The sequence below is a fragment of the Pollachius pollachius genome, assembly GCF_949987615.1.
Source record: "Pollachius pollachius genome assembly, chromosome: 13".
Lineage (NCBI taxonomy): Eukaryota > Metazoa > Chordata > Actinopteri > Gadiformes > Gadidae > Pollachius > Pollachius pollachius.
The window spans coordinates 6208948-6219894 of record NC_136946.1 but is presented as its reverse complement, the minus strand read 5'-3'; the positions used below and the strand labels follow the sequence as shown (position 1 = coordinate 6219894).

Sequence of the window (10947 nt, the reverse complement as noted above, 5' to 3'; positions counted from 1 at the left end):
GTGGATTCGGAGCTTTGAATGACGCCGATCCCCTTTCTAGTCCGTTTTATTTTAGGGCATGCAAACAGATAACGTTAAATAAATGGATTTATAGAAAGAGAAGAGCAAGCCATGCGTTATGTCATTTTTGTTGTTATATTTATTTCAGATAGGTGTTAAATAAAACAATGAGACGTGTACCGGTACTTGAAAAGCCATCATGACCGTAATATACGCAAATAATGGATGACTAGTGAGAAACTACGAATTGAAGTAACACAAATGTATAAACCGTTTAACTGATGGAAAGAATAAGATTAAAGGGAGAGGAAAAAGCACAAAAAAAACACTAAAAACGAAGTAAGTAGGGCTTTATAGGCCATCTAGAGATAATTTTCCCCCTCCCCCACCCTATAGAAGCGATATGCGAACAAATACACAATTGCAGCAACCAAAGACAATGTTTTAAGCAAAACCCGATAATTTAACCAGGGAGTTGAAATCAGTTGATTTATAATCCACAATCAATACACATTGTTGTCCTATTAACAGATTTATTTTAAATTAGGTTTCAGAACAGGAATTGTAGAATATGCAATGAAAGTAAAACAATAACAAAAAACACCTGATCTTTTTTTAGCACACTAGACACCCCAGAGTTATAGCTAATATTCTTATGTCCAAAGGTCATACATTGTTCAAGATTTACTCCTTAAAACCTCCCCTTGTACAGCTTACTAAAGCCCCTTCCAGTGTATAGCAGTTTTTAGATGTATAGCGCTTAACATTATTGTACTTTTTTAGTGGACTTCTTTATTTCTGGGTCCAAGCAAGATGTTGGAGATTTCCTTAAAGATTAAATGTAACGGATAGGACATATTAAGAAATATCTGTTGACGTTCTGTGTGCATATTTTATTGCGTATGGTTATAGTTAGATGGAGGCGTAAATAAACTTCTTAAGAGGGACCAAGAATGGGAGAAAGGCCATGCATGCCAGGGTAGGTTAGTTAATGTGATGTGCTCAGCAGAGGTTGTCAAGGACTGGATCCATCTGGAGTGATAAAAACTAAGATGGCGGAAAGAGTCTTCGATCTTCTCACATTTATGTAATACTTTTGACCCCCCTCCTCAAGGATTTCATTATTACCAAAAGCATATTTGAAACCGACTAACCCGATCGCATAACCCATTCTCAATCAAAGTGCAGAACAAGTTCATTCTTAGGTTTAATTTTTATTTCAATCTCTTCACTTTTGCATTCTTCTTTTTTATTTTATTATTTCAACACAATCATAAAATAAAAATCAAAAACAAGATGGAGGAGCCACGGTAGTCAATTCACCAAACCCATGAGGAGTTGGGTTCGCTAGAATCATCCGCCTCTAGGGGGCAGAGGGGATTAAAACTAAGGGGGGTGGGGTGGGGGGGGAGAAAGAGAACCCTGAAGAACCAGTCACTCCAGATGGAAACAGAAAGCCACGCAGTCTCAGAGTTCTAGAAGCAACTCTTAAAGAGACAGCGCCCTGATTGCCTCCACCCAGGGGGTCAAAGCGAGTGAAACGGTCAGCCAGTATGATGCGTGTTTTGATTGGATGTGAGACTTGGGACAGCTCGAACCCTGCAAGTTAGCTAGTGATAAACAGGGGGGGGGGGGGTTAGTCATGATTTGAACGCTAGGCTTGTGTCATCACGGACACCACGTTGGTGGCGGGAAGAGATCGGGATAGGGTAAGGTATGACGACTTGGGGAGAAAAACGTAGAGGAACCGGAGTAGATGTGGAGAAGGAGAGGATGTGGAGAAAGGAGAGGATGTTGAGGGGGAGAGGGTAGGGAGCAAGAGGAGGTGGCGAAAGAGGATAGGTTATTGAGGAGGAAGGGAAATAGAGAAGGGGAGGATTTGGAGAAGGAGGAGAAGATGTGGAGGAGGAGAAGATGTGGAGAAGGAGGAGAGGGTTTGAAGGAGGAGGAGAGGATGCTGAGAAAAAGCATAGCAGGGAACATAAAAGGGAGGTCCTGAATCACAAAGGAACGTTGAGCTGGTCTTGGGTCTTTCTTAAAAACTGAAAGTTTGGCCCCTTGGAGAATTACCAAATCAAACCTAGCTAAAATCCTTAGTTAGCTTTTTACTTTTGACAGCTTGCGACGCATTTAGAGGAATCGTGTATATGGGTAAGTATCAAAACAACTGTTTAAGTCGGTGTGTATGTTCATAAATGTGTGAAGGGAGGGGATACTGATGGCTGTTTCCTGTGCGGGGGAGCAGCGGTATGTTGAGGGGAGGGATGACAGGTAAGTATTTGAGGAGGGGGTCATAACGGATGAGCTGAGGTCAGATTCGAGGCAACTGCTTCTCGATGAACTCCTTTACAGCCGCCATCTCCTGCAAGAGAGAAGAGGGTGATATTAAGATCTATGGTTAAAGCTACAGGTATTCCAAATTACTGTTAATTCACCTGGTAGAGACTTTTATCCAAAGCAAATTGACATGGAATTCAGAAACATATAATTTGTCAGTGGGTAGGGGTTGGGGAGGCAATGAACACATTGGGGACGGAACCCGGTACATTACCACTACCCTTTTCTTCCCCCTATTGTTATACTGTACACTTTACACTAATCTTGAATCAAGCAGGCCTACTAAGTTATAGCAGACAAGGAGGAAACTATATTGCAAGCGGCGGAGTTAAAACATCGTTTCCTGTTACGGAGATATTCTACCGAAGAAACCTCAGTTGCTCAAGTGGACGAAGCTTTTCAGGAAGGAAAGGTATTGGCCAGTATACATTAATTCATGTGAAACCTTTACCGACACATATTTACAGTTAGGTACAGCCGGCCGAGTTTGTGTTCGCCAATTATGGGATCTTTAAACGCATAATTGACGAACACAAAATTGTCCGGCAGCAGTAAAATGTAAAGGACCACATGATTTGGCGAAAGAATTATAAAGCGAAAGCGACCCGTTTTGAGCTCTTCTGCCATCATATCAATCAAGAGGCAAATTTGTGACACTACACACACCACACCACACCACACCCCACCCACCCACCTGTGGACAGGAGCTGTGGAGGAGCCCTGGGTAGGTTCTGAAGGAGATCTTGTCGTGGCTCACGATGCTCTTGAGTTTCTCGGCCGTCAGGGCTCCAAACTGTACCGGGATCATGGGGTCCATCTCCCCGTGGCACTGCAGGATGGGCGTGTTCTTGTTACCGCTGCCGCTGGCCGCCTGCAGTGGGGGGGGGGGGGGGGGGGGGGAGCCACATGAGTGAATGAATATAGTATTTTTGCCAATGGATACCCAGCAACGTGATGCACTGGTCCAAAGACACTTGAGCTAACATGAAGTTTGTTGTAATTTGTAGTAGTTTAAGCGGCCAACAATTGCTGAACTGTGCACTTTGTATATGCAAGACGGATGTGTATTGACCCTACATCCTGTACCACACTGATATTAATATCTGAAGTTCCTCTCCACCATTGGGTACAGAGTTAGGGCTCTGGCGCGGTTTCAAGGGCCACCATTTTGTCAGCAGTTCTTCAGTTCTACAATTTATGTCTCATTCAAAACATCGAATAGGCCTTTCACACACACAAACCATTGCCCGTTGTGGTGTGTTTGCTTAGTCCCTGACGTCTCCTTAAGAGAAGCCGAGTGTGTGGTGGAAAAGTGTGTGGTACCTGTGGGAAGGTCTTGTGGAGTGGTAGCCAGCAGCTGAGAGCCACTACACCGGCCAACTGCTGCTGACAAGTCAGGGCAGTGTACAGGGAGAGGGCCCCACCCTGAGAGAGACACACAGAGAGAGAACAAGGGGGATAAGACGTGGAGAATGACAACGAGGAAGGCTGAACCCAGTCTTGAGATTTCCTGAATAAAAATGTACAAGAGACAGGACCGGACAAACCTAAATGATTATATGCTCACCTGGGAGAAGCCGCCGATCATAATGCGGTTTGCAGGAATACCGTTCTTGGTCTCATGATCGATGATGGCTTTGACTGGAAGATAAGAGACGAGTGGAGGTCATTCAGGAGAACTTGGCACTGGAGACGGAGGTTACGTGGAACCCAAAGGACAAGCACAGCTGATTATGGCTAAGGAAGAATATCTAAAAATATATTGGATCGATGATGTCCAGATACTGCACATGGCGATTCCTTGAATATGATATAGTTTGCGGTGTGTTTTCTGCTGAGCCGTGAATTTCTACCCTCCATGTCACATATCTGAATCGAGTGAATAAGGCCCCCTGCTGGCTTGATGCAGGATACTTCCATTACAAAGGGAATGGGATTAATTGGTTTGTCTTGATAAAGCTGACCAATCAACGGTTGATTAATAGCATTTCATCCTAACATCTGTGACGTTTCATGAATAAAAACAACAACAGACGATGAGCTTAGTCTGAGTGCGCTGCGTGGCTGGCAGCTGTTCATTCTGCCCTGCACATGGAGGTGGACCTCGACCCGGATAGAGTCCTAGTGTTTGTACCGTTCTCTGGTAGGACCAGAGAGGGGCGAGCAGGGACGCTATATGTGGAACAAGTTCACTTACTGTTCTCTGAGGCCTTCTTGATGCCTGCCTCATCCTCTGGAGAGTCTGGGCTGAGGCCCATCAGATCGAACCTGTGACAGGACACACAACATCATGAACACGTTTTGCAAACACGTACACAGTTATACATGCAGCATCATGGATGCATTCATAGCCACGCAAACACAGACAAGCAGGCGCCGCCATGGCCACATTCATACACATGCATACGCACACAGAAGCACAGTGATACATGCAACCACATACACACAAAGCAACCCATACAATTGGCCTATTGTCAATCAACACTATTGGCGTTGCCGGGGAAACAATAGAGTCCAGTGTGGACCGGGGCGGGCTGCCTTTCATCCTGCTAAATACTCACCATGAAGGCATGGTCATCTTCATGTTCAGAGTGACAGGGATCCGAGGCCTGCACATGTGGAGAGAGAGAGAGAGAGAGAGAGAGAGAGAGAGAGAGAGAGAGAGAGAGAGAGAGAGAGAGAGAGAGAGAGAGAGAGAGAGAGAGAGAGAGAGAGAGAGAGAGAGAGAGAGAGAGAGAGAGAGAGAGAGAGAGAGAGAGAGACACACACAGACAGAGAGAAAGAGAGATAGGGAGGGAGGGAGAGAGACAGACAGACAGACAGACAGACAGACAGACAGAGAGAAACAGAGACAGAGAGATAGAGAGAAACAGAGACAGAGAGAGAGAGAAACAGACAGAAAGAGAAAGAGACAGAAAATAGTAAAACATCTCAATGTTGGATTATATGGACAGGAACAGACTGGAATAGACGGCGAGGTCTTGAGAAATCCACATCAATGTGGACAATATGGGGGAAAAAACGATCAGATGATAATTCAATTGTAATAGTAAATCTGACCGAAATTAACATCTCTATCAGATCAACCCCGCCACTACACAGCACAGCAAGTCTGAACTGAAACAATGGCGGTAACAAGTCGATTATTGTTTGTGGCAGCTATGCAAATTCTTTCTTCCGCCTTCCATCACACGGGCTGGACTCTGCAGCTCTGCCCGGACACAGGGGGCAGGCGGGCGGCTGGGGACCGAGGACTTACGCGTGGGGGCAGATGTACTTGACATGGGGCAGCCTGATTGCCGTCAGGGTGTCGGCCCATCCATGGCTGGAGGGGGGGGGGGGAACAAAGAACAAGAGAAAACAGCCATGTGGTCAGACACGTCGGCCATTTTGAATGGAGAGAGGTCTGCTGCTCAACCGGAGCCAAACTAAAGAGGAATACTTTGTAATTCATTCTGTTGCCATCGACCCGAACAGAGGGAGATCGTACGAGGACGCAGCTACATTCATGATCTATGGTTTGGTGTTGGCCGATCAGGTGCTGCCCTGGTGTGACAGTACCTCTACATTTTAATTCAATAGTTTTGCTGTTCTAATCCAGCAGCCTGATTATAGAAGCTAGGACCACAGATTAAAAGTAGGACACGCAACATTGGCCAGAGCTGCAGTGATCGACATTCACTTCCAATGACATCTCCAGTTCTGCTGTCGCCAAGCACAAAATGAATTGCAAATGTGTGGGTGGATTTGATCCATTACATAAACTAGTCATCAATAGGAATATTATTTCTTTTGAATGTGGGCTAACAAAGAAGAACATTTTCCTTTACTTACCCTGAGTCTCCCAAACCATGGAGAAATATAACCTGAAAGGAGAGATAACAACCATTATGCATCAACTAGAAGTCATATTTATCTTACAAAAGTTTTTTTTATCTCAAGTGTATTATATCTAGGGATACTGCTGCTCAAATGTGCTCTACAATCATTTCTTTCCTTCAATTGTCCCAGTTTCAACCGAGCCCTGTGTGTGGGTGTGTGTGTGTGTGTGCATGGACTTGTTCATGTGCATGTGTAGGAATCCAAGAATAGGAATCATGTTCTTTGCAATGGATATAAATCAAAGATTAACCAAATATTAATAAATCACAGATATTCTCCCTCCCTGATTGGTGATTAGACCCTTGAGGATTGCTATGAGATGCATTCCCAAGACCGTCCCATTAGACCCACTTACAATTGAATTAATGGTGTTGTAATGTTACAAAGACCTACTTTTAGCGGTTCAACATTAGTCTCTGTCTTATGTTTGAATCCACCCCCAACCATCCCCTCTAGTTTTTTGAACGACTTGCTGCTCTTTAGTAAGGTACAATGGCGCGGGTACTGAACGTCCCTAGAGAGGCACGGTCTAGTTTCCCCATCTCTACTCTATACTGTTGCTGCTTAACAGAAGCAGGTGAACCCTTATCTGGGTATCGAGGACTGGGTTGGCTGGCAGTCTTGAAACAACCTGGGATTTCTGCCTTGTTTCCTGTTTTTCTAGAGGTATTTTACCAAAGAGCAACTCATTCACGGGAGTGGATGAAGCAGATTTTTATAAGAGTATTCCTACAGTGGCCAGTTTGAAGGGTGTCCATTTGACAGATTGACAGACACCTCTTCAAAGTTGACTAGGTCCGGGCGAGTTCGTGTTTGCCGTTAATGGCCATTTACACACTTCCAGATCCCTGCTCCCAGCAACAGGATTGGTCGAAACAAATACGAAGCACTATAAAGTGAATCCCGCCCTTCCCCCAGATCCAAGTTTCTCTGCCATCGAAAATTTGCAGATAAATCTTAACTCTGCTTACGAGACACCATGTCTTGCCTTTATTCTATAGCGTAAGCATCTACGACGAAAACACTTTGGCTTACATCCACGCTTACAAATGAAGGCTTCCTGCTACTAAAAGACCCTGTGCCCTCACACAACATGGATGGCTGATAGGGCCCTAGGGTTGGGGCCCTGGGGTCGGGGCCCTGGGATGTGTGCCCCTGGTGGTAGGTGAGGCAGGCGAGAAGTTTTCCTACTCACCGCAGCAGTCTCCTTCTCGGTGGCAGACACCGTCACAGCCTCAGCGAGAAGCGGCACAGACATATTGTTGCCACACATACACTGTGAGAGATGCTGGGACACAAAACACACACAGCCACCATAAGCACTCAGCAGCTTAACATCACTTCGGTCTATATGAAGAATAGGGTCAATACAGACTATTAAAAAGCAGGTTGGGTTTACACAGTGAATAGAAAGCTGTCTTTGAGGAGCATATAGGGTTAGACAGTGAACACACAGAGACCGGTCACTCAGGAGCAGGTAGGGGGTTAGATAGTTAGTATTACAAATACCAACTATCAGATATGTTAGCAACTATCAGACGCTAACATTTGGACCGTTTATGGTAAATGGAGTGCAACCTTCCTACAGCGCCCTGGCTTCTTTAGACTAGCGTCACCCACCGCGTTCAAACAAGCACACTCAGGTACCAGTTAGGTGGAATTCTTTGTTCTAACCGCTATCTGGGCGGGGGAATGTGGCTAGATAGATGGGAGCTGAATAACTATATATGATATCTGATAATCCTACTCTGCAGTCGACAGAAACTGAACGGATTGGATTAAGTATGCTAGTCCGCTCGTTCAGTGGTTTTTCCAGGAGTAGGCGTGCGCTTTGTTCATCCTCCAAAAGAGGGGTACTCCGCTGAAGACTTTGAACATGTGTCTCATGGTGTGCTTAAGAAGATACCTTAGCTCAACATGCAACATGGAGGATGCCGTGAGAGGGCTCGGAAACACCACAGGTAATGAAATTGGCTTCTAAGAAAAGGACGAGACCCAGAGTCTACCCATGATGGCGGATAGGAGACATGTGGGGAGGGGAGGGGCAGGGCGAGCGGTTGTAGAGGTCCATGTCTGGTCAGTGAGCCACTGGACTCATTAACCACGGTTAGAATGCACTCCGTCCTCTGCACTCCGGTCAATAACCAACCAGTGAGAGTTTGAAAACAACACTGAGTGCTGAGTGATTGTATGTGGGAGTGACACGCCGCCATGCTGCCCGTTTCCTGTTGCGGTGAGTCAACCCACTGATAGATATGAGATCATTGGGACGATGGTGTTGTCCTTGTAGAATTTGTTTAGCAAGCCGTGGCAAAGGGCCCTCCTCCGCCCCCGCCTTCAGGTGATCTGTTTGAAGAGCACAGGGCAAGGCGTGGGCCGCCCAGACCGGGGTGTTGTCTGGCGGGGGAACTGCAGACGAGGAGGGAGGGGGGGGAATATAACCTGGTGAAGGCTGGGTTAATGAGTAAACGCTGGGGGGTGACCGCGGACCAAATGCAGAATTACTGAAGGAGGCCAAAAACCAATCAAAGACAGGTGGGTTGTGACCACGTGGACGTCTCCTGTCCATTCTTGTTACTCTAAATAAAACGGTTTCCTGTGAGCAGTTTTCAAAAGAGACATTTTTCCAGACGTAGTCCCGTGAAAAGGGTATGAAATCGGATAGCAACGCAAAGCAGCTATGGATATCTACTTAGGGACATAATTCAAGTCTTCCAGGCGGATGTATGGATAATTTCCTCGCTTTTACCGTGGATGTACGGATAATTGGCCCGCTCTATAAGTCCGTTTGTACTGGGTGAATGGAGGGGGGGGGGGGGGGGGGGGGGTCGTCTTAAAGTTGCACGGGTTGTTTGTGACTCTTCTAAATAAAGCATGTGATCCAAACACCCACCGTTTGTTCCAACATACAAGTGTAATTAAATCTGTGACATAAGGCCATCCCTTACACTCAAAGTGTAATTGCACCAACACAGGCATCCTCTCTGTGTCCTGCTTAACCTATTTCATCAACAGGCCAAGCCGATGCCACGGTGGACATGATATTTAATCCGGAAATTTACAAACATGGGATATCAGACATAATATAAGACAGACTGTCACATGCAAGCCTTCAACTGCTGCAACGTTCAGCAGCATCACGAGTCTCTATTGAGCAGAGTACAATTAAATTAAACAGGCAGAGGGATGACCGTGATTTAAGATGGTTTTGACGCCTACGTTGATTAATAAAGAACGATCTACGTTGATGCCGGGCACGTTGTCCCGATATATCGGCAGGCGATCTGCGAATGACAACGATGCACGAATGATAACGATAACGGAGCGGACAAGCGAAGGATAATGGCACCGCGATTGCGGGATAGTATGCGGCACTGAGTGACAGGCAGCCGCACGGACACCATCCACCACCAGCTAACCCTGCTATTTTAGCCTTCTGCTGGTGCTGCTCACTGGCTCCATTAGCATGTATTGACAACACATCCAAGACTCCCTACGTTTAAGATCATTCGTACTTTATAAAATCTTGCATGTTACATTGATTGTATAACATGTTTTTCTTAGATCAAAGCCACCCAGTGGGAGAACCCAGGAGGAAGGGTGCGGGATGTGAAGACAATGGTCTTAGTACAGCATCTTAGCTCCGAACACCGAGCGGACGAGGCTAGGTTACACTGACGGAATTCACCGATAAAACAGCCCTGGTGTCACCACGGTGGAGCCGTCTCCTCCTTAATCCCTAGTCTGGTAGGCAACACAATGGCCAGGGCTAGTACTAGTAGCTCACTAGTAGCACACACAAACACACACACACACACACACACACACGCCAACCCACACACACACACATACACAATTTGTATTGTCTTGCCACCCCGCTCCGGTCTCTCCGCGCTCACAGAATATCGTGCAAATTCGACCGAGTATCAAAACACCTCTCGTATCCTGTCTTCGCCGGCCACAGCGTTCAATAACTCCACGATTAGAGGCCGTTGGAAAGGGATTAAATCACCGAATTGACAACCAAGGCCCGCTAATACAAATTCATACACTCACCGCTTGCTGTTCCAGTTCACCACGGAACTTCCACTACTGCCGCGCGCACAGCCACTGTGGGCGGAGCAGGCGCTACCTTCGCCGCGCGCACAACACAGCAGGGGCGGGGATTGCGTCTCCGTGACGTCTTCCGACCGGCACCCTTCTCATCTTTTCTATGATCTATAAAATCTGCCTGTGATCTTTCGTTCTCCGCGGCGCACAACTTTAATAAAAATCGTATTTTTGTATCTTTCCGTCGCAAAAGAGATTAAGGGAGTGTTTCAATTAGGTCAATTTTTGTGAAAAAAGTATAAACAAATAATTACTTACTCATAGACTTCCAGTTTTAATATAATTAAAAGTACTCATTAAGTCTTTTCATCAATCTAATCAAACGCATTTAATAGTTGTATGTGCTTATATACGTCCTGTCAATTTGGGTAGGGTATGCGTGTGAATTTACCGCAGACAACACTGTCAAACATTAGAACCTTGGTCGTTCTTGAGGAGGTGAATGTATAGTTTTTCAGATCTTAATCAATTTTAATCTCTTGCATTTAAAAATAATCCATGCCGCTGGATGCACCCTTTAACATTACAGCCCAACTCCTAGCCCTGAACTGCACTGTTTATGTCGTACTCTTTGTTCTGCGTCTCGATGGTCCATGGCAAGCTTATCCCTGTCTTTCT

The 10947-nt window shown here is 45.8% G+C and overlaps 1 protein-coding gene across 1 annotated transcript; it reads right to left on the bottom strand.

Moving 5' to 3' along the window:
- Positions 1-185: 185 nt before the first annotated feature.
- On the bottom strand, positions 186-10324 carry lypla2 (lysophospholipase 2). Its single transcript, XM_079748810.1, has 10 exons — positions 10276-10324; positions 7415-7507; positions 6172-6203; positions 5597-5662; positions 4899-4946; positions 4535-4605; positions 3905-3978; positions 3661-3762; positions 3032-3208; positions 186-2362 (listed from the first exon to the last, which is right to left on the bottom strand). Exons 2-10 carry the CDS (start codon positions 7490-7492, stop codon positions 2312-2314), a joined length of 699 nt encoding a protein of 232 aa, XP_079604936.1. The 5' UTR covers positions 7493-7507; positions 10276-10324; the 3' UTR covers positions 186-2311.
- Positions 10325-10947: the final 623 nt, after the last annotated feature.